The sequence below is a fragment of the Protobothrops mucrosquamatus genome, unplaced genomic scaffold, assembly GCF_001527695.2.
Source record: "Protobothrops mucrosquamatus isolate PMUCROS unplaced genomic scaffold, P.Mucros_1.0 scaffold2116, whole genome shotgun sequence".
Classification (NCBI taxonomy): domain Eukaryota; kingdom Metazoa; phylum Chordata; class Lepidosauria; order Squamata; family Viperidae; genus Protobothrops; species Protobothrops mucrosquamatus.
Genome location: NW_015388217.1, coordinates 120,689 through 144,049, shown reverse-complemented (window position 1 = coordinate 144,049; position 23,361 = coordinate 120,689). Strand labels below are relative to the sequence as shown.

Below are 23,361 nucleotides of genomic sequence, written 5' to 3'. Positions count from 1 at the left end.
ATTACCCCTCTCATACTGCCTGCCATGTTTGAAATCTTAATACAATGTTAAAATCCTCTTTTTGTTCTCTTTTACCCTAGATATAGCCTCACTGCTGTATAAACCAAACTGCTTCTTTACCGTGATTCCTGGGATGACACATGGGACAAAATATTTTTGATTCCTGAGATTATCATCCAATAGGCAGTGAATGAAAAGGTATAATAGAGATCTCAAGAGAAAACCATCCTTTTCTTTGATCATTTTGAGATTCTGTTTCAACTGGATGGAACAGGAGGAAAGTGATCTATCACAATCTCCTTATCTTGCTTGTTTCTTTGCTTATTTTGAAACAAAACAAAAAGTTAATTTCCCTTCTTTGAAGCTGAAAATACTCCAGGCCACACTCCACATTTCTCCTCTTTATTTTTTTCCAAGCAGAGTGCATTTCTGCAATGGATATTGCTCTCATAGCTGCTTATAAAGGAGTGAGAATTTTGTTACCTAGCTGAGAATAACAGAAAGTACTGTAAATGTGTAATTCTGTGCATTTATAGCATGGAGAAAGGAGAGAAGAGAACTGGGACAGAATGAATTAAACCATTTGTTAATTAAAAGTGCATTTATTATTAATCCTGACTCCCGAATTTTTATGAATGGGTTCCCAGACATAAATGTGATACTTAATCTGATTAAGGCTGCACGGCCTTGTTATATGTTTCTTCCTGACTGCCAACTTTGGTCTTCACATGCCATTGAGAAATTGGAGAAGTAAAAAATCGGATCTTGCAAAGAGAGCTACTAGCAATTAAGGATAGCAAGGACTTACTTACCAACAAGTCACTGGAGCCAGCGTGCATGTATTTGTCCATAAAATCCAATATTGTCAGCCATAAAGCAGCAAATGTCGGGAGAGAGAGGAGTGGGGACAAATGTTGCAAGAAGACCTAAACAGAATTTATTTTAAGGATTCAGCAGGAATGGAAAAAGTCTTGTCCATGGTGATTTTCATGTGATATTAACAATTATTATTTTTTTACCAATATCGGTTTGACCAAGTGGCACACTGTTCTTTATTCTTAATAAAAAAAAAACAAAAAAACTGAGTGAAATTAGTAGTGCCAATTAAGAACGTGGCACAAAATTTTCAGGGTAAATGTATGAGGAATCAAATTAAGACTCCCCCAAATTAGCCTTTCATTTTAAATTCTGGAGTAAAATTTTTACAGCTTCACATAAAAACATACCTAGTCCTTTAAAGCTGAAAAAAGTTCCTCCGTGAATTTTATAGAGACAATAGAAACAATTAAATGTGTATATTTAAATGACAAGTTTGTAGCAAAAAATGCTGAATCTTTTTTAAAAACTTGCATTGCTTCCCAAAGGAAGCTGTGAGGCAGTTTTCCAGTCCCGTAAGTGCTCTGATAAAAGTAAACAAATTTGCTTTAGTTCAGACATGTCAAACTCGCGATGTCACGTGACGTCGCGCAACGTATCGGGACGGTTTTGCCATTGCCGGCAATGGGGAGGGCGCGGCTTCCACATGACGTGTCCGGTCCGCGGACCGACAGTTTGACACCCCTGCTTTTAGTTCTTCAGTGACAGAATCTGTTGGGCAGTCTCCATTGGAAGTGGGTTAAATTCTGGAAACTGCATCCGGTTTTCATTTCCTTCTGCTTAATCACGGGAATCATTACAATTCAATCAGAAATCACCCTCTGAAAAGAGAAATAGCCTTTTATACCTTGGAGAGTAGAGTTGAAGCTCTCATTCTAGTCTCCTCCATTCCTCCAATATCTGCTGGGCTAATATTTTGCAGAAGTTTGGTCAACAAAGGAAACAGAACCTATTGATCCAAGATATGGAATTTGCAAATAGTTAAGAAAGAAAACTCTTAATACTGTAGGCAGGCTGCAAGCAAATCAGAAATTAAGTCCTGGCAGACTGGAGGAGGAAGCAGGTTGATTCATCGATAGATAAATGGCATTAATAAAATAAATTTCCACCCACAGGCCAAAAATAGGCACTGGTTCCTATTAGTTTCCACTTCAGGCTTGTTTGTTTGTCTTATTTTGCTTTGTACAGCCCACAATTCAGTGAATTTATGATCAGAATTATGATCAGAGTTTCATCGTGCTAGTGAGTTATTTCATAAGAATATAGTTATTTACTTCAGTTTATGTGGCCACAACTCTCTAGGGCTACTTTTTCTTTCAATGAAAGAAGATGTTGAATCATGCTCTCCCTCGCAATGGAAGTCAGGAAAATGCCTTGAGTTCCATGATTCTCTTTGAGATTCAAAGATATAAGTTGCAATTCCTATGAAGCCTTATACGGAATGCAGAATTCCATCTTTGGAACTAATGTGCCCAGCTCGGTCAAAACATCAGATTTGAAAAAGAGATATTGAATTGTATTTTCTCTAGCAAGGAGAATCAGGAAACCCACCTGAGTTCACGAGTCTCTCTCTTTGGCTTATCTTCCAATTTTAGCTATAATTCAGAATGTAAGAAAGGGGACTTCCTGACTGCAGAAATTTGGATAGTCTTCCATTTTTTGATAGTCCAACTGCCTTTGAACTGTATCCACAGCAGCAGCAAAGCCGTCTTATTCTAGCTGTAACGTCAAACTGCTTCCTGAATTTGCTTCCTATCTTCTCTCGTTTATTACCAACGTTGTTTTCCTTTACTACAAAATGTTTCTAAGCTGCTCCAGGAGCTTTTTTTTTGCCTAAAAACTTTTAAGTATTGTTCACTACATCATAGCAAAAGCATTATATAACGCAAAAAATCTCTTTCATAGTCAATTTTATAGGCATAGCCGACAGGGTCTCTACAACAACCTGCCACAGCCAACTTACACCGGCCAACTCACCACTAGACAATTCGCCAGGGCCAACTTGCTGCGAACAACTCAAAAATTACAATAATATGGAAGAAATAGTCAAATAGAATCATTAAGAGAGAATGCCAAAGGAGGGACGAAATAAAACGTGAAGGACAAAAATTAAAATAAATTTTAAAATTATTTTAAATAATTAAATTGAATTGTTGATTTGTCCCGTGGCGAGTTGGCCAGGGCGAGTTGTCCCGCAGCGAATTGTCCCATTCCGTAGCCAAGAGAGCCAGTTTGGTCTACTGCAGGGATAGGCAACCGTGGCTCTTTTATGACTCGTGGACTTCAACTCCCAGAATTCCTGAGCCAGCATGGCTCAGCTTGGAAACCTCTCCCTTTCCCCTCAGCGTGGCTGGCTCAGGAATTCTGGGAGTTGAAGTCCACGAGTCATAAAAGAGCCAAGGTTGTCTACCCCTGGTCTACTGGTTAAGGCACTAGGCTTGTAACCAGGAAATGATCAATTTTAAGCCCATCTTAGCCATGAAAGCCAACTCGGTGACCTTCGGCCTGTCACTCTCTCTCAGCCCAACCCAACTCAGAGGGTTGTTACTCTGGAGAAAATAGGAGGATGAAGATGTACAGGTGGTTTTTGACTTACAACCTTGTTTAGTGGCTGTTCAAAGTTACAACAGCACTGAAAAGAATGACTTGTGGCCATTTTTCACATTTACGTCTGCTGCAGCACACCATAGTCACATGGTCAAAATTTGGACGCCTGGCAACTGGCGTGTATTTATGACGGTTGCAGTGCCCCAGGGTCACGTAGTCACCCTTTGCAACCTTCTGACAAGCAAAATCAATGGAGAAGCCAGATTCATCTAACAGTTGTGCTACTAACTGAACAACTATGGCAAGAAAGGTTGTTAAAATGGGGCAAAACTTACTTAATAACTATCTTGGCTTAGTACTGGAAATCTCAGGCTCAACTGTGATCATAATTTAAGTTCTACCTGTTATTAGGTATGTTCACCTTGAATTATAAAAGTAATACAGGGTTTATTTGTATTCCACCTTTATTATTTTTATAAATCAACTAGCTATAACCGGCCACGCGTTGCTGTGGCTCAGTCTGGGAAAAGCGTGTGTTGCTTTTACATCCAACAGATGGTGCTGTTTTTCAAAAAAAGCATGTTTTACCTGTCACAGGTGTGACATCTATATAATATAGGTGTATAAAAACACGTGCGTATTCGAATGCAACGTTGTGTCAAAATTTCAAAGCAATCGGTGAAGAACTTTCAGAGATTTAAGATTTTGAACAAACGAACATTTACATTTTTATTTATTTATTTATAATAGATAGATAATAGATAAGTAAAAATTTGAATTTAAACTTGCTGAAATGTTAAGATGAAGTTTCACCCAAAACTCATATTTACAATATGTAACACTAGTGTGCAATACTGTCTGATACTAGTAAATAGGAAATTTCCCTTTTGGCATGGTTACTTGAAATGTCAAAGTGACAGTAGAATTTCCTCTCTCCAATTTATCTAGCAGCAATTAAACTGAGATCCTCCTTATATCCCACACCAAACTGAGTTATTGTTCAATTATTTACCTGAAGGATTTCTATCCAAATATTCCACAGTATCTCATGCCTAAAGTACTAAGTTATCCTTAATAGTACAAATAAACAGCATAAAACTGCATAAATTCCACATATATAGCAAACTCTCTCAAACAGGGCCTGATCATAAAAAATACTTTCTAATTTTTGGTTGTTTTTTTTAACTTAATTGTTGCCTTTCACCTAAATTTCTGAGACCCTGTGATCAGAGTGAGTCCAATCCTTATTATCTTTGAAAAGCTGAATCATTCCCTCACACAGCATTCCTTGCAATTACCTTATTGAAACAGGATTCCCACTCCAAAGCATCAAGAGCTTGTAAATCATGCACGAGAAGAGCCCGCTGCAGGTAGGTCAGTGCTTGCATCCGCACTTGCCGTCTTGCGTCATAACACAAGCATGCAATGCCTGTACAGAAGACAAAAGTGGTGTGAAAAAGAATTATTTATTTACCCTTGGTTAATAAACTTATATCCAACTTATATCCAACATGGCAGTCTTGAGTTTCATGCCACAGGTTTCAGTAACAGCAACTATATGATACCTACTCTCGTGTACTAATACTTCAAGTTCACCTTGTTTGTTCCCTAAACTTTGAGAGTTAGCGTATAGGCATTTGAGTCCTTTATGGCTGATCCTGAGTATGCTTCTCCTACTTTGTATTTGGTTTTTTCTTCTTTCTCCTCACTCTCTACCTCATTATTTGATTGGTTGTCTTGAGTTTGTGGCTGGAATAAAGTCCCAAAGATCCAAGATATTGGTTACCCTCCCCCGTCAACTTTATTTTAAAGCCCTTCTGATAAGTTGAGCCAGTCATTTTCCAGATACATTCTCCCAAGTTCTTGTGAGGTGCAGCCTATCTCAAACATGGTCACCACAATGTAAAAAAGATGCTGAGACTCTAGAAAGAGTACAGAGAAGAGCAACGAAGATGATTAGGGGACTGGAGGCTAAAACATACGAGGAACAGTTGCTGGAATTGGGTATGTCTAGTTTAATGAAGAGAAGGACGAGGGGGGACATGATAGCAGTGTTCCAATATCCCAGGGGCTGCCACAAAGAAGAGGGAGTCAAGCTATTCTCCAAAGCGCCTGAAGGCAGGACGAGAAGCTATGGATGGAAAGTAATCAAGGAGAGAAGCAACCTAGAACTAAGGAGAAACTTCCTGACAGTTAGAACAATTAACCAATGGAACAACCTGCCTCCAGAAGCGGTGAATGCTCCAACACTGGAAGTTTTTAAGAAAAGACTGGACAGCCATTTGTCTGAAATGGTGTAGGGTTTCCTGTCTGAGCAAGGGGTTGGACTCGATGACCTCCAAGGTCCCTTCCAACTTTATTATTGTTGTTGTTGTTATTGTTGTTATTATTATTATTATTATTAAGATACTTTACAACTTAGTTCTGAAGTTCGGATGGACACCTCTCCCCATGGTCATGTGACAGTATTCCAGACACTTGGCAACAGCCCCAGATTTACTTCTGGTTTTAGCAAAAATGCCCGATAGAGAACAACAGGTTTTTTTAAATGACCATGGCAGTTGCTTAACAACTGTGGTGATTTTCTTAATGGCTACTGGAAAAAAGGATGTAAAATTGGATTGATCATGTGATGGTCTGTTTTATGACCATCATGACTTAAAACTCTAATGGACAAGCTTCATTACAATTGTAAGTCTAGGACAGGGGTAGGCCACCTTGGCTCTTTTATTACTCGTGGACTTCAACTCCCAGAATTCCTAAGGCAGCATGGCTCAGCTTGGAAACCTCTCTCTTTCCCCTCAGCATAGCTGGCTCAGGAATTCTGGGAGTTGAAGTCCACGAGTCAGAAAAGAGCCAAGGTTGCCTACCCCTGGTGTAGAACAATTAAATAGTGGAATAGCTCGACTTCAGAAGCTGTGGGAGCTTCATCACTCGAGGCTTTTAAGAAGAGACTGTGGACGGTCACTTGCCTGAAATGGTATAGGCGGGTCTCCTGCTTGAACAGGAGATTGGACTAGAACAGGGGTAGGCAACCTTGGCTCTTTTATGACTCGTGGACTTCAACTCCCAGAATTCCTGAGCCAGCATGGCTCAGCTTGGAAATCTCTCCCTTTCCCCTCAGCATGGCTGGCTCAGGAATTCTGGGAGTTGAAGTCCACAAGTCATAAAAGAGCCAAGGTGGCCTACCCCTGGTCTAGGACTACTTGTAATATTCTAGGTTGTGCTAGCTTTACCTTGCAACAGTGGGCACCAACAATTGATCCATAAGGCTCGAGAATTTGCTTCTATTTTCTTCTCCGAAATTTTCAGATGGTGCTGCTCTTCTGCCCAAGAATTGTAGATGGTAGCAGCTCGTGTATGAAGGGTGTGCATTAGATCCAATAGCTGTAAAAGAAGTAAGGTAAAAAGTTTAGCTTTTTTACCTCTTTTATAAAATAAATAAATAAAAAACTTCACTACAGGTAGTTCTTGACTTACAACCTTTTGTTTAGTGAGCGTTCAAAGTTACAACAGCACTGGAAAAAAGTGACTTATGACCATTTTTCATACTTAGGACTGTTGCAGCATCCCCAGGGTCACACAATCACAATTCAGACACTTGGCAACCGGCTCATATTTATGATAGTTACAGTATCCCGGGGTCATGTGATCCTCTTTTGCGACCTTCTCACAGGCATATCAATCGGGAAGCCAGATTTATTTAACAACCATGTTACTAACTTAGTAATTGCAGTGATTCGTTTAACAACTTTGGTAACAAAAGTTGTAAAATGGGGCAAAACTCACTTAGCAGTGGAAATCTGGGGTTCAATTGTGGTTGTAAGTCGAGGACTATCTGTATATTTAGAATGAAGTTTTCTCTTCCTATTCATTTTATATGAAAATAAAATACACTCTCCCCAAAAAGAAAAAGTTATGAAGTCTCAGCAGACACAATAAAATAAAGATCCAGGGTGTCTGCAGAATGAATGCCAAATGCATTTTTTAAAAAGCAAAAATACCAAACTATGTATTTAAAGTATTTTCAGATTGCATTGCATTTCAAAGTTCCTCCTGCATAGTTTTTATTAAGAATACTTTTCTGGGATGTTTCATAAATGGACACCTGACATTCAAACTATCATTAAAAAGGCACAACAAAGAATGTTCTTCCTGCATCAAGCCAGAAAGTTCAGACTGCCTCAGGAGCTGTTGTTATAATAATTCTGCAGAAGAAGAATTATTGAGTTTGTCATTTGTACTTCTATAACTGTCTGGTTTGGTACAGCAACCAAACAGGACAGGAACAGGCTTCAATGGATAGAAAGGACTGCAGAAAAAACAACTGCAACCAGCCTGCCTTCTACAGAGGACCTGTATATTGCACGGGTTAGAACAGTGATGGCGAATCTTTTAGAGACCGAGTGCCCCAAAACCGCCTCGCCCCTCCTGCCCGCAGGGCCACCCACCACCTCCACGCCCGCCACAGCAGATCGCCCAGGCGGCCCAGCAGTGTCATGGCGGCCATGCCCTCTGTCCGTGCCCCGTAGCATCATTTGTACGCGATGGGGCGTGAGGGCGGAGTCTTGTCCCTGCTGCCCGGCTGCCATGTCCTTGGCTAGCTGCTCTGTGCAGGCTGCGCCCGGGGTGACTCTCCTCCGGGGGGGGCTGCTGGTGAGGAGGGGGCCACAGGGGTGGCGGAGCTGGGGCGGCAGCATGCGTGCCCACAGAGAGGGCTCCGAATGCCGCCTCTGGCACCCGTGCCATAGGTTTGCCACCACTGGGTTAGAAGGAGGGCTGAGAAAATATCTACTGACCCCTCACATCCTAGACCAGGGGTCACCAACTCCCGGACTGTGGCCCACTACCAGGCTACAGCCTGTTTCAAACCAAGCCGCATGAGCAATTGGCAAGCGCACGCGCGCACACACAAAACTCCACTTGCACTGTAAAAGAAAGAATTGCAAAGTGAAGTGCAATTGGTATGTAGTATGCATATAAACTTAAAATTAAATTACGGGCCAAGTCAAAGAAATTGCTAAATTTATTGCTAAAAACTGTGAATCATGAATATTTGTTTCTCACCTTGAGAAGGAGCATAGTGTATATAATTGTAAGAAAGTGACAATGATTGAATTTAAATAGCTTCACTGTATTATCTACAATAAGGTAAGAGGTTAGCAATTCTTTCACTTTGATAACAAACTTCTTTAACTTACATCTTTTGTAAGTTCACAGATTTGATTGGAAAGAAAAAAGATTTTTCTCTTCTTTTTTTTTAAAGAATTCCCTTTAAATGGAAAGGGATAGGGCAAGATTGGCAATTAGTTTTGTGACGTCTATGTAAATTTCACATTGTGTAAAAAGGACTATCTGTCATTATCTGAGAAAGCAAAGTAAAAAGTTAAAATTAAAACTAAAAAAAAAGTTTATAGGGAAAGCCCATGTAAGTATTACACACATATGACAGAGCATTACTCGGATTAATCAGCTTAAATAGAAACAGAAGCATAAACTGCACATTTTGGCTCTTAGTTTTGTTTGAATAATTTTCATAGTTGAGTGCCATTATTTTAATTGTTTTTTTAATTGCATTTTGAACAATTGTATGCTGTCCAGAGTCTATATGCACCGGGGAACATATAGACCAGTGGTGGCGAACCTATGGCACGGGTGCCAGAGGCGGCACTCAGAGCCCTCTCTGTGGGCACGCGCGCCGTCGTCCCAGTCCTAGGCCTTCAGCTGGGTTTTATAAAACCTTTTCGCTTTAGGCTTCCGCCGTCGTGTACAAAAAAAAGGTTCAATGAATCAGTCAATTTCAACTTCTCATGGGAAAAAAAAGATCTTGCAAAGTTCGAATTGATTGATTGAACTTTTTAGTCCCATCCAGTCTGCTGTTACCACCGCAGCCACGCCCACCCAATGGGCCACACCCACCCAATGGCCACACCCACACAGCACCCGACGATGCATAAGTGGGTTTTGGGTTGCAGTTTGGGCACTCAGTCTCTAAAAGGTTCGCCATCACTGATATAGACAAATGAACAAAAAAAATACACGTCACATAGTGGACAATAAACTACAAATGATTCAAATAGAATGTTAATTTCCTCCAGTCTTTGGACAGCGGATTGATCAGTTGGTGGATTCATCTCATCCCATCAGCAATGGACCCATCCTCCCACAGTTCTATAGATGACCTAAAATACAGAAGCCTAACATATCTTTCCATCCAATTGTATTGTTACCAGGGAACCCAACGTTCAAAACAGTTAAAGAACTAACAAGAAAGTTTGAATATCTTACAGAGGGGAGACAATATTCTATCAACTCCCCACTACAGTGCCTCCATAAAATAAAAGATGAGATCATGGTTTCATTTGATGTCATGGCACTCTTTATATCCACCAACCCAAAACTACCAAAAGAATCCATGGCAGCACACTACTATATAACATACCTGACCTAACCAAATACACTTAAGATCATGGACCTCATCAACCTCTGCCTTACCACAAATTAAAGGAATACACATGTGAACACAGTACATACCGTAGCAGAGACTGTAACATCTAGAAACTATAGTATACAATCAAAGGCATGGTTCTGGTATGTACAGTACACGACGCCTTTGTCATAATAAAAAAGGAGTAACATAAAACAATCAACAACATTTTCAAAAGAATAAAATTCACAAGGGAAGACAAAAACAACACACTCCTTTCTTGGATATCCTCATCAGCACAGAGGAAATGGTGGCAAAATAGAAACACAAGTGTATCATAAAACCACCCACAAGAACCTTATCAGGATAACAACCCAACCTCCCACAATGGAAGCTGTGTAAGAACATTATTTAGACTAGCACAAACAAATTTTAGCAAACCTGAACAGCCAGAAAATGGAAGCAGATTGCCTAGACCAGTGGTTCTCAACCTTTTTAATGCCGCGACCCCAACCGGTCGTAAGTCGAGGACTAAACCGGTCGTAAGTCGAGGACTAAACCGGTTGTAAGTCGAGGACTACCCAACTGGTCGTAAGTCGAGGACTTTCCCTGCCCGGGAGTGCCGCGCATGCGTGGTTCCGCCCCCTGCGCTGGCCGAGGCGTAGCTGGCAAGCGGCAGAGACGGAGCAGGCCGACCACCAGCTGGCCCAGCTCAAGGGAGGTAAGGCACCCGCCAGAAAAGGGGGAAAAAAATGGCGAACAGCCTTGCTTGGCGACCCCCGTGAAATGGTCGATCGACCCCAAATGGGGTCGCGACCCATAGGTTGAGAACCGCTAGCCTAGACATCTTCCAACCAAATGAATACCCATGCAACTGTATCAAAAGATTGTGACCACACAAGTCAATACAGCACAATCAACACAAGCTATCAAAAACACAGCACTGCTATACATCAAAAACATAACACTGCTATTACATTAAAAATCTCAGAAGCAACTAACATACTGTTACAACAATACGGCATTATTATAGCACACAAACCAACTACAGTCTTCCAAAACATCTTAAGTAAACCAAAAGAGCCAATAGCCCAAGGAATAAAAAAAGGAATCATCTTCTACAACATATAGTATAAAGACTGTAACAACTACTCTGTAGTACAGACAGGCAGAAGACTAGCAGAACAACAACTGTCAAAAGACATGATGAAAACTCCTTAATTTTACAACACGTGAACAGACTTTCACCATAGTTTCAACTGGGAAAATGTGAGGATCTGACACTAAGCCATGTCCAAAAATGCTAGGAAATTCATGGAAGCTTGGCACTCAAGACAATTCAGACTTCAACAGGCACATCAACATCTACACACTATTCAAAAGAGAGAGGGAAATTGATAAAAAGGAAACAAAAAGATCAGAACACCTCCTTGCCAGCAATCAATGCCCAAATAAATAGGAATTAACACCAGGATTAACATCAGATCAACAATCAAACAGTAAATAATATCCCAATCAAGGAACTACCAACTCAGACAAACAATCAAACAGTAAACAACAGCCTAATAAAAGAACTACGAAGAAAAAAAACCCAACATTCGACTTAGTTAGATAATGAACACTAAAACTTCAAGCTCATAACAAGTTTTGAATCTTGTTTCTTTAACATATTTCTTGTTAAACATCTTCAAAAATCCGCTAAAGTACATAGTTTATTATCTATTCTGAATTACCACTCACATAAAATCCACCCAAACTTTGGGATTATGCTTAGTTTGCAGAGTTCAAGGATGGAAGACTGAGCTCCCTTCTCTTAATAAGCCAATCCAAACTGCTCCTCAGAGCTTGTTTGGCATAGTGCCGTGGTGGCGAACCTGTGGCACGCGTACCATAGGTGGCACGCAGAGCCCTCTCTGTGGGCACGCGTGCCGTCGCCCCAGTCCTAGGCCTTCAGCTGGGTTTTATAAAACCTTTTCTCTTCAGGCTCCCGCCGCCGTGCGCAAAAAAAAAAAAAAGTTCAATCAATCAATTTCAACTTCTCGCGGGAAAAAAAAGATCTTGCAAAGTTGGAATTGATTGATTGAACCTTTTAGTCCCACCCAGTCTGCCGTTACCACCGCAGCTATGCCCACCCAATGGGCCACGCCCACCCGGCGATACATAAGTGGGTTTTGGGTTACAGTTTGGGCACTCGGTCTCTAAAAGGTTCGCCATCACTGGGCCATAGTGATTAAGGTTCTGGTCTAGAAACCAGGAAACTCTGTGTTCCAGTCCCACCTTGGGCATGAAATACCCGCTCAGCCCAACTCACTTCCCAGAGTGGTTGTTGTTGTGGGGAAAATAGGAAGAGGAAGGAGTATTGTGTATGTTCTCTGCCTTGAGTTACTTATAAAGCAATGAAAGCAGGATGAAAATTTAATAAAAAATATTCATAGTTAAAGGAACGGCCCTATTGACACTCTGATTCAGATCTGTTTCCCTTTCCCCCTTTCATTATGAGATATTTGTGTTTTTTTAAAGTCACACAACAAAAAAATTATGTGAATGAGTATCTAGTTAACTTATAGATATTACACTAGAAAAACCACAGGGGAGAGGAAAAAACCATGGCTATACTTACGTCCTGACTAACCTGTAAAGATACAGTGTGATAGCTGGCAGGGACACTCTCATCCTCATCCTCATCTTCACTGGTGGAACGGTGCTGATGCTGGCTGGAGGTTTTAAAGTGTCTCAGAGAGTTCTCCTTTGCTTTCTTCTTAAACCGTGTTGATTTGGAGTCATATTTATGATTTTTCCCTCTTTTCTCCTGGGATTTACATCCTATAAACACAACATACAACGGTGCTTAAGAGTTTGTGAAACGTTTGAATTTTCAGTATTTCTGCATAAATATGTGCTCTGTTTTTTTTTATCTAAAGCTAGATAAAGATAGTCCAATTAAATAAATGAATAACTTCTGGGGGAAAGTGGTGGACTGTGATTAAGAACAGGGAGCTGAAAAGTAGATCAAGTCCTTTAAGAACACTGTCTTTTGGACAGAAAACAAAGGTAATGGCAACAGCTACAAATGGTCATGCGATGTTTAAAATCAACAAGAAGGATATTGAATTACTTCAATAATTTATCTTCCTTGGATTAAAAATTGTTCACAATGGTAGTTCTACACCTGAAATCAAACACAGGATAACCTTAGGCTACGCAGCAATGGTTAACATGGATAAGATCTGGAAAAGTAGAGATATTAATATAAATACAAAAAGCAGGCTAGTTAGAGCAATAGTCTTCCCTATAATGATGTATGGGTGCAAAAGTTGGGACTCTAAGAAGGGCTGATTGAAGAAGAATTGGTGCTTTTGAACTGTAGTGCTGGTATAAATTATTGTGTATACTAGGGTTCTCCAACCTTGACAACTTTAAGATTTGTGGACTTCAACTCCCAGAATTCCTCAGCCAGCTTAAAGTTGCCAAGGTTGAGGATCCCTGGTGTATACTATGGACAGCCAGAGCAACCAACAGGGATGCTGAACCATATAAAACCAGAAACATTACTAAAAGCCAAAATCACATTTACTTTGCCCATGTCATGTGTGCAAATTCATTGGAGAAGTCAATGATACTAGGAATGATTAATAGACAAAAAAGAAGGGGCAAGCACTTGCTGGCTTGATACCATCAAAGCTGATACAATGATATCCAACAACTGAAAGAAGCTGTGCTTGACAGGGTAGCATGAACAGCACTTGCCTATAAAGTTGCCAAGAGTCAGACATGACTGAACGGTTAAAACTACTACTACTACTAATCAATGTTACTATTTTAGAGTTCTGTTTTGCTGATAGAAATCTGACTTACCTCCATTCAGGCTGGCTTCCACAAAAATACGGATTGTCTTGACGCACAGTTCAAAGTTCTCAGGGGTTACATGAGCTGCATCTCGCACAATAAAAGATAAGGACTCAACACACTTCATGAGAGATTTGGTATTATGAGGACCCAGGTCAGTTCCCACAGTCAGACTATACTGATTCACCAGAGGAGAATTGCCCAGTCTGGAAAGTCCAGCCATGGCTGTATTATCAATGTCATCTTTCCCAACCTGTGAAGCAGAGATTATTCAAAGTTTAAAGGAAAGCATACATTCTAACTGAAGCCAGTGTGCTTTTTAAATATAATTTTATTAACATTGTTATAAAAACAGCAGAAACTAATAGAACTGAATTTAGGGAAACAAAAAGAAAGAGAAAAGAACAAAAAGTGCAGGGAAAAAGAAGAAAAAGAAAAGAATGAATATAATAAAAAAAGGAAAATAAATATTTAAAGAAGTGACTTCCAACTTCATCACAACTGTAACCAATTTAATAACTCTTCACACTCTTTAGGTTACAAACAGATAATTCTTCATCCCATAGTCCAGGGGTAGGCAACCTTGGCTCTTTTATGACTCATGGACTTCAACTCCCAGAATTCCTGAGCCAGCATGGGGGAAGCTTTGGCCCCTTCATGACTCGTGGACTTCAACTCCCAGAATTCCTGAGCCAGCATGGCTCAGCTTGGAAATCTCTCCCTTTCCCCTCAGCATGGCTGGCTCAGGAATTCTGGGAGTTGAAGTCCACGAGTCATAAAAGAGCCAAGGTTGCCTACCCCTGCCATATCCCATCCCTTATCTATAAGCAAATTCATAAAATATCAATTTGTCAATCCTGGCATTAGCAGAAAGTCCAGAAAGGGTTGCCAGAATTTTGTGAAAGTCTTATTTTACCTTTGCTCAAATAACTTCATATTCCTTTTTTTTTTTACTTATAGCAGTCTTAATTTTTAATTCAATGATTGCTGTAGGATTTGATTTCTCTTCAATCTTTATCCCATGACACAGAGGTTTTATCAATCCTCTTTTGTAGATTCCCTTCCACCCCTCAAAAAAAAAAAATTCCAGGTCATTCTCTTGATTTATCATTTATACTTTTCCTTTTAATTTTTAAAACTTCAGCTTTATCTGTCATATCAGATAAAATCTGTTCCACATCTGTCATTCCTCCATTAAAAATATTTTAGATATAGTTTGTCCATACAAGCAGACATCAATAGCAATCGTGTTCTTATTATAACTAATTTCTGGCTGTATTCTGTAAAAGATTTTCTTTAATATTTCTGATGTTATATTTTGTAAGTCCCAGTATTAACTGACATCAAAAATAGGGTTTTATTTTTTTTTCTTCCGCTTGGAACAGTGATGGCGAACCTTTTAGAGACCTAGTACCCAAGAACCACCCCACCCCCACCCTATTTTCCACCCCGCCCGCAGGGCCACCCACCACCTCCACGGCCCGCCGCAGATTGCCCAGGCAGCCCAGCAGTGCCATGGTGGCCACGCCCTCCACCTGTGCCCCGCAGCATCATCTGCGCGCGACGGAGCGCGAGGGCGGAGTCTTGTCCCCGCTGCCCAGCTGCCATATCCTTGGCTGCACTGCTCCGTGCGGGCCACACCAGGGGGTGACTCTCTTGCGGGGGGGCTGCTGGTGAGGAGGGGGCCACAGGGGGAGGCGGGGCTGGGGTGACAGCCCAAGTGCCCACAGGGAGGGCTCTGAGTGCTGCCTCTGGCACGCATGCCATAGGTTCGCCACCACTGGCTTAGAATCTTTAGTCCCCTCTAGTTTCTAAAATCACATCTTTATTGTGACTTGCAATAGCTATAATAACCAAAGTCTCTATCCCCCGAGAAGCTATTTATTTTTCATAATTAATTCTAAAATCTTTTATTAAATGTCAATATTCCAAATTTACCTTAATCACTACTGAGGACTTAGAACAGAGTTTGCTTATGCAGAATTATTTTCAACATGGTAAATGAGGGACAAGATCCTTTTTAATTTTTTCAAACAATAGATGGAGAAAACCCCTAATTATTCATTCATCTCAGATACATATAAAGAGATCAAAACACTCAAAATTACTTACCACTAGCCAGCCGCTGTTCACGACGTCTACATCAGTGACAGAGCGATGCAATTTACCTTGCTTGCTATGATCTGCATATACCTCTGAATCAGAAGTGTAGCCACGATCTAGGCTGGCTTCATTTGGATGATAGATCTCACTGTCTGACTGAGCTCCTTGAACAAACAATTAAACAAAATGGAATGAGGCAAATGTGCAAAAGCTTATTTTTGTTTATGCCATCAGAGACTTGTTAATATGATGGAAATGCGAATACTCCGATGGTGCCTTGGGCTAACATGATTTGACCACACTATGAATGATGACATACAACGTATGTCATCATTCATAGTGTGCCAATCGTAGCAAAAATGTGGGAAGGAAGACTTAGATCAGAGGTGTCAAACTCAATTTCATTGAGGGCCGTACCAGCATTATGGGCGGTGGGTGTGGCTGGGGTGGGTGCAGCCTACTGGGTGGACGTGGCTGGCATGCGCATGGTCTACTGGGTGTGTGTGGCCAGCTCAATGTCACTCATGTCAGGAGCGCCTGTGTGGGCCTGGGCAAGACTGGCGCAGATCCGAGGGTCTCCGGCAGAGGGGGGAATTGGATCGGGGCGAGTGCCGGGGCATGGTCCACTGGAGTAGCCTCACCGTCCCTCTCAGGCTATGCAGGGGAGGTCCTGGACAGTGGCATGGACTGCCCGGAGCCCTGGGCAACAGAGGTCAAGTGCCCAGCCCGGCCCTTGAGCTTCCACGGCACCGGGACCCCACAGCCCTGCCTAGCCCAGCCGCACTTCCCCGAGGGGGCGCCCAGCTATGTTTATCTCCTCAAGGCTGCTGCTGCTGTGCTTGCTCTCCTTGGCTAGGTTGCTCATGGTGGGTGCAGGAGGGCAAAGTATGTGGGTCAGAAGGAGGCCCACTCCCTCTCCATGTGAGGAGACCTGGCTTTGTAACCAAAGCATCCTCAGCAATAGGATGGGAGACCACCAGGGGATGGAGAAAGGGCAACAGTGGCCCTAAAAGCCTTACTAGACTCGGGGTGCACCAGATGTTTGATAAGCCCGAACCTGGTAGGAAAACTGGGGGCCCGCCTGAGAGATTAAAGAACCTAATTGCTTTCTACAAATTAGATGGGTCAGTTACAGGGGGCATCCCAGCCACCTTCGCCTCTGAACCCCTAGGTATGACCATGGGAGGCTACTCCAAGACTCTAAGCTTTATAGTGACACCAATGGAACCTGCGGGTGGATTGGAGGAAGGGATTTTTGAAATTCCCAAAGAGGAAGCAACCCCCAAGCAAAACTAGCTACAAAGCGGGAAAGGATCCCTGTAGAGAAGAAGTGGCTGCTTCAGACTTCCGGTCCTGCGCGGTAGCGACTAGTTGCAGGCTTGCGGACCGCCGCACCCCCGCGGCTAATTTTCATCTTGCCTGGAGACCCTAATGGATCCAAGCCGACCCGAGAGGCAGTGAAGAAAGAAGGGTGCCCCTGCGACTCTGGAATGACGGTGGTCGTTCCTTTCATCTTGGGGAAAGTCTTCTAATCCGACAGGAGAAAGGCTGTATTTCACCGATCAGCCCAAGCTACTTGCAACCGAAGTCCAAAAGAACTAACCAGCACAACAGTAAACAGCATGCTTGAAACTGGGTGAGAAATCTGATTTTCCCTTTTCTATTCTACACTTAACTTCCTGGAAAAGATCCCCAAGAAGCAAAATACCTCTGAAAGTGAAGGAGGGGGACTTCCACCCCACCCTTATATTAACGGAAGCAGCGAATTAAAATTTCCATGGAGGATCAAAATATATGGTAGTGAAATAAATTTATAAACTTGAAAGCTAAAATTTAACTTTGGACAAGTTTAAAATGGTTGAATGGTTAAGACTCTCACTTTAAAGACCATTGTTCATATTGAAAACTAAATAGATGCTGACATCTAGTGGTGGACAAAGATTATGACAGTGATGATCTCCATAGAGAACTTGCCAAAACCTGGAAAAAGCTAATCTGTGCTTATGACTTTCAAAGCTTTAACAACAAAGAACAGCTGTGACAAAAAAAGACAACAATCTGGGCTGCAGACAAAGAGAGAATTATAAACTTTAGGGAAAAAAATCTTTTTTGAACTTTTTGGATTACAAATATCTATTTAACTGGGACTCTAAAGCTATTTGCAGATAAGAAGGAAAACTTCAACTTTTGGCCATCATGGATCAGAGACATATAGATAGAACACACCAAGAAAACATAAATACTTCTCAGAAGGAGATATATAGTATACTGCAATTAATTCAAACAATGAGTTCAAATCACAAAAAAATCCAAAATAAATTTGAAAATATAAATCAATTTCTAAGTTAACTCTACAACAACAAAAAAATTCCAGGAAACAACAACAGAGAAGGAGCAGACAAAACAAATAAGTGGACCTAAAATTGAAAATAGAGACTCAAAGATTCTATTCTATTCTATTCTATTCTATTCTATTCTATTCTATTCTATTCTATTCTAATTCTAATTCTAATTCTAATTCTAATTCTATTCTATTCTCCCTGATATTACAGTTGTGTTGTAAGTGCCACATACATGCATGCATATACACACAATTCATGATAGTCTGTAGGCAGAATTGAGCCCAACAAGCTTCTCATCTGGCTCTCCTTACTATGAGGCACCGTTTTAAAGCTTCAGGAATGTCAGAAATCTGTGCTTTTCTTTTCCTTCCCATTCTGGTACAAAGGGGAACGAAGCTGAGAATCCATCATTTCAACACATTTTGGTGCTTTAAGTCTAAACCTAGGTCACCTTTGATTCCCAGCAGAAAAAGCAAGCATCTTCTACACTTACTTTACCCCAAGAACCTACTAGTTGGGAGCTCTTTATACAGTCTCTGTCCAGTATATTGCCCTCTCCTCATCAATTTTGGAGGAAAAAAATGAGAGGCAAGTAATTGTAGAGAATAAGGAAGATGACTTTGATTGCAACATGCAGGAAACTTTATCTAGGCAAAAGGGGATGAAACTTTTTTTTAAGGCTAAAATAACAAGATAACATTCAGAAATGATTCCGGCAGATAAGTCTCTATTCACTTAAGCATAATGAGGAAGAGGAAGTACAGCACAACCAGATTTGCATGATTCTGTTAATATAGCTAATCATAATAAGAATAGTTTTCGCATTTATATGGAGTTGATTTCCTGGTATGGTCTAACTTGTGGGACTCTCAGTAAGTCCGTTCCACAATATTTCCAGGGTACCTTGAAGCAGCAACTTCCTAGAAGCTGCACACTGATAGCCATGAAGCTTTTGGAATCCTTCCTATAAATTTTATTTCCACGACCATTTCTAGTAAAAATGTCTAGTTTTTAATCTGCTATTTTTACATTTAATCATAATGACTGGAAATATGAGTGATAAAAAATGAAAAAGGTGAAAAACTGCCGGTTTTTAACCCTTTGACGAAAGAAGTTGCAATCAGATCTGCTTTTCTGTGATGCTCTTTACTGGACAAAATGGCTGAAGCAACAACTGCTAACTTAACAGATTGGTATCGTGCTTCCCAACAAGAAAACCCATTGCCACTGACCAATTTACCTGTATCATTCTCTGTTCTTATAGGCTGCAGCGTTGGGGGTGGTTTCACCCCAGAACCAATGCATTCCAAGAGAGTGAAGAGCGTGTACCAGTCTTCTCCAGAGTGAATATTGGCCGCATTAGTCTTGAGAAGCTCATGGAGGCCATATGCAATCTGATGACTTGCCTTGTTTAACATGCTGGGTTTCATCATGAGCAGGATTCGCAAGGAGAGCAACACCTATTCAGAGAAAAATCATGGTAACTACAAGAAAGTCAAATTATACCTATACCAGATTCATGTTTGCTATCTACTAGCAGCACACTCAAATCTGTATTATGGAAGTGTAACTAGATTTGTAATTGTGTCTTAATAATAATAATAATAATAGTAAAGTTGGAAGGGACCTTGGAAGTCATTTAGTCCAACCCCCTGCTCATGCAGGAAACCCTATACCATTTCGGATAAATGGCTGTCCAGTCTCTTCTTAAAAACCTCCAGTGTTGGAGCATTCACCGCTTCTGGAGGCAGGTTGTTCCACTGGTTAATTGTTCTAACTGTCAGGAAGTTTCTCCTTAGTTCTAGGTTGCTTCTCTCCTTGCTTAGTTTCCATCCGTTGCTTCTCGTCCTGCCTTCAGGCGCCTTGGAGAATAGCTTGACTCCCTCTTCTTTGTGGCAGCCCCTGAGATATTGGAACTCTGCTGTCATGTCCCCCCTCGTCCTTCTCTTCGTTAAACTAGACATACCCAATTCCAGCAACCGTTCCTTATATGCTTTAGCCTCCAGTTGCCTGGTGAAAAATCACAAAGCTTTTTTCTCCTGAATTTATTCCTATTTTAAATCTTTTGAAACATGGAGAAAGTAAAAAGAGGGAAGTAGTAATAAATAACAGATCTGTAATAAAATATATTGGGTTATTTATTAGAGGCCACCCATCTCACACACAAGAGTCATATTTAAAAATAATATTATGCGTAAAGAGTTTCTAAATGCAAAGTTTTAAATCTTTCACTGCCATTTCAGAATGGAAAAGAGAGTATGAAATACAAAATTTACGCTTAAATGAAATAAATTTTAAGTGGGGATATCAGAAATGAAGGAATCACCTCGGACATTTGCTGCACTGCTATGATATTGCAAATGATATCTCCTTTTCTGACCTTTGTGTGGGGTAATCTATTGTCTGATCAACCTTGTGGCTTCATCTCAAAAAACGTCCATAACATCAAACAAATGTGGAAAGAATCTGGTTACTTTTTCCCATAGGAAACATTAATAATTGGCAACCTTGAGTCTCTAATAAACCTCATCTTGTATAACCATTTGACAAACTATTTTAAAATACACATGTTCTAAATCTAGTGTCAAACTACTAACGAATCTGTTACTTCCCATACTCCATAAAAAGCGTTTCCATGTACGTTCCAGTATTTCTTATTGTCCCACACACGTGTTCCAAACTTTGACTTGTTACATATACAAAACTTAGTGTTCCTTTGACCAGGACGTGTGCAAACAATCTTTTCTAGTGAACCAAAGCATAGAGTGTGCACGTTTGTTCCACAGAAGGCTGGGTCATGCAAGCTTTTAAAGCAGGGGTGTCAAACTCAATTTCATTGAGGGCCGCATCAGCATTGCGGTTGCCCTCGGGGGGTGGGTGGGTGGGTGTGGCCTACTGGGTGGGCGTGGATGGAGTGGGTGTGGCCTACTGGGTGGGCATGGCCAGCCCTACATCGTTTGCGTCAAGGGTGCCTGTGGGGGCCTGGGCAGGAGTGGGACAGATCTGAGGGTCTCTGGCAGAAGGGGGTGGGACCGGGGCAAGCGCCAAGGCATGGTCCATTTCTTCATTCCTCACAAAGGGTGACACCTCCCCAGCATGCACCCAGGGGGCGGGGCCGACACAGCAGGGGCTGGTTCCTCGCTGTTTCTAGATGGCCTTGTGAAGCTAAGACTGAATGCGTTTCAGCATGGATGGCCACCACAAAATTGTACATTGGCTCCCGGCTGGCCTGGGCCAGGGCCAAGGCAGCGGGGGCCGTTCCCTCACTGATTCCAGGATGGCTTCGCGGGCCACATGAAACCACTTCGTGGGCCGCATCCGGCCCCCGGGCCTTGTGTTTGACATGTCTGTTTTAAAATATTGCAGAAAATGTGTGACTTGGTCGTAGGTTTGAATGTAAAAGATTGTGACAGCTATTTGGACTGTGCAATTTGTAGAGAGGCTAAATCAAAAGTCTACCCTATTAGAAAAAAGAAGTTATAGAAAATCTGAAAGAATGTTTCAGTTAGTGCATGCTGATTTAATTGGCCCTCTATCCCCATCATCTGCACACTATGGGGTGCGAGGGCGGAGTCTTGTCCCTGTTGCCCGGCTATGTCCTTGGCTGCACTGCTCCATGCGGGCCGCACCTGGGGGCAACTCTCCTCCAGGGGGGCTGCTGGTGAGGAGGGGGCCATGGGGAAGGCAGGGCTGGGGCGATGGCGCACATGCCCACAGAGAGGGCTCTGAGTGCCACCTCTGGCATGTGTGCCATAGGTTCGCCACCACTGGCTTAGAGGAATGTTTGAAGAGTGAGACTCCAGTGAAGCAGGAGCATTTTATTCCAAGGAGATCTGAGAGAGCAAAGAAAGGTGTTCCTTCGGAAAGATTCACCATCGATGAGGTAAAAGTATGTAACATGTATTGATATCCACTACAATCTGCTATTTGCCTGTATCAGTTTTTCTCTATGTGTGGAGTTAAGCTGAATCATGTACCTTGCTCAGAAGCTGAAACTTAAGTACACATGTCCTCTAAAAAGTCAGCCTATTTTGCAAAAGAGAGAGAGAGAGAGAGATGATAATGGGACAGAATTCCTTAACGTGCCTCTGTCACAAGCAAAGCAAGTAGAGGGAGTACCCATTCAATGGCAAATTCAGCACTTTCTAAATCATTAGTGACTCATCCATAAACTCCAGAAACTGTGAATATGTCCAATAGATGTCCTGAAAGAACATGGAAAAATTCTGGAAACACTTTTCTTGCAATGGTCAAAACAAAAAACAAAACAAAAGGAAAGGAAAGGTAGGAATTCCACCCTTAACATACGCTCTGACGATACTTTTATTATTGGAACATTCCCAGTAATTTACTGTGTAGGTACGGAGCCCATGAGCGTGAACCATGACCATAAAGATAACAAAGGAACTAACACTACAGAGACACCATGAAATCAGTCCCTTCAGAAAACTAAACTCATCACACAGAGCTGTATTTACCTGGGCACTTATTTCTTCTCTGCGCAGAAGTCGGATGGCCAGTCTCAACAGTCCCACTACTGCTCTTTCCACTAGACAACAGTATTCCATAGCATTAACACATAAATGGTAAAGATGATCTCGCATTGCCTGCCAAACGAAAGTCACACGATCCCTATAGAGAAAGGGAAAGAAAAAGAGTATTGTGGGGGAAAGATAAACCAAAACACAGGCTTTATTCTAGGCAGTTGATAGTTGGAATGTGTGATCAATGTATGTGAATAGTTTACTAAGAGCCAATTTGGTTAAGATGCTGCCCTTAATTAGGAGACTGTAATTTCTGGTCTTCCATTAAAGCATGGAAGCCAGCTGGGTGATTTTGGGACAGCCACTCTTAGCCCAACTCAGAAGTTGCTGCTGCAGAAGAAATAGGAGGGAGCATTATGTACACTGCCTTGAGTTGTTCAAAATAAAGGCAAGTTACAAATCAAATAAATAATTTAGCCAAAATTAGGGCCAACTAATCAATGCCAGCCAGCAACAATTCTGCTGACAGAAAAATAGATATTTGTCTCATCCATCCAATGTTAACATCAAACTGGTATTGTCACCAAAGAAGTGTCAGTCTGTACCTCAGGGTTAGTGGATGATTTGGTATTGCAGCTGAAAATAAGATGTTTGGTTCAAATTTTAATCATAGCATTCTGAATGCCAGAAGATAATGATTAAAATCACTAGCTATATTCAATGCCAGGTTGTTGTA

General features: G+C 41.4%; 1 protein-coding gene across 1 annotated transcript in view; it reads right to left on the bottom strand.

Moving 5' to 3' along the window:
• The window catches only part of GBF1 (golgi brefeldin A resistant guanine nucleotide exchange factor 1), a 120,266-nt gene that overhangs the window by 7,051 nt on the left and 89,854 nt on the right, over window positions 1-23,361 (bottom strand). Inside the window, exons 29-37 of the mRNA XM_015824097.1 lie at window positions 22,620-22,773; window positions 19,382-19,601; window positions 15,809-15,963; window positions 13,706-13,949; window positions 12,483-12,673; window positions 6,660-6,810; window positions 4,722-4,852; window positions 1,724-1,825; window positions 813-926 (exon numbers count right to left, since the gene is read on the bottom strand). Coding sequence (XP_015679583.1) covers window positions 813-926; window positions 1,724-1,825; window positions 4,722-4,852; window positions 6,660-6,810; window positions 12,483-12,673; window positions 13,706-13,949; window positions 15,809-15,963; window positions 19,382-19,601; window positions 22,620-22,773 — 1,462 coding nt within the window. The remainder of the gene's footprint in view (window positions 1-812; window positions 927-1,723; window positions 1,826-4,721; window positions 4,853-6,659; window positions 6,811-12,482; window positions 12,674-13,705; window positions 13,950-15,808; window positions 15,964-19,381; window positions 19,602-22,619; window positions 22,774-23,361) is intronic.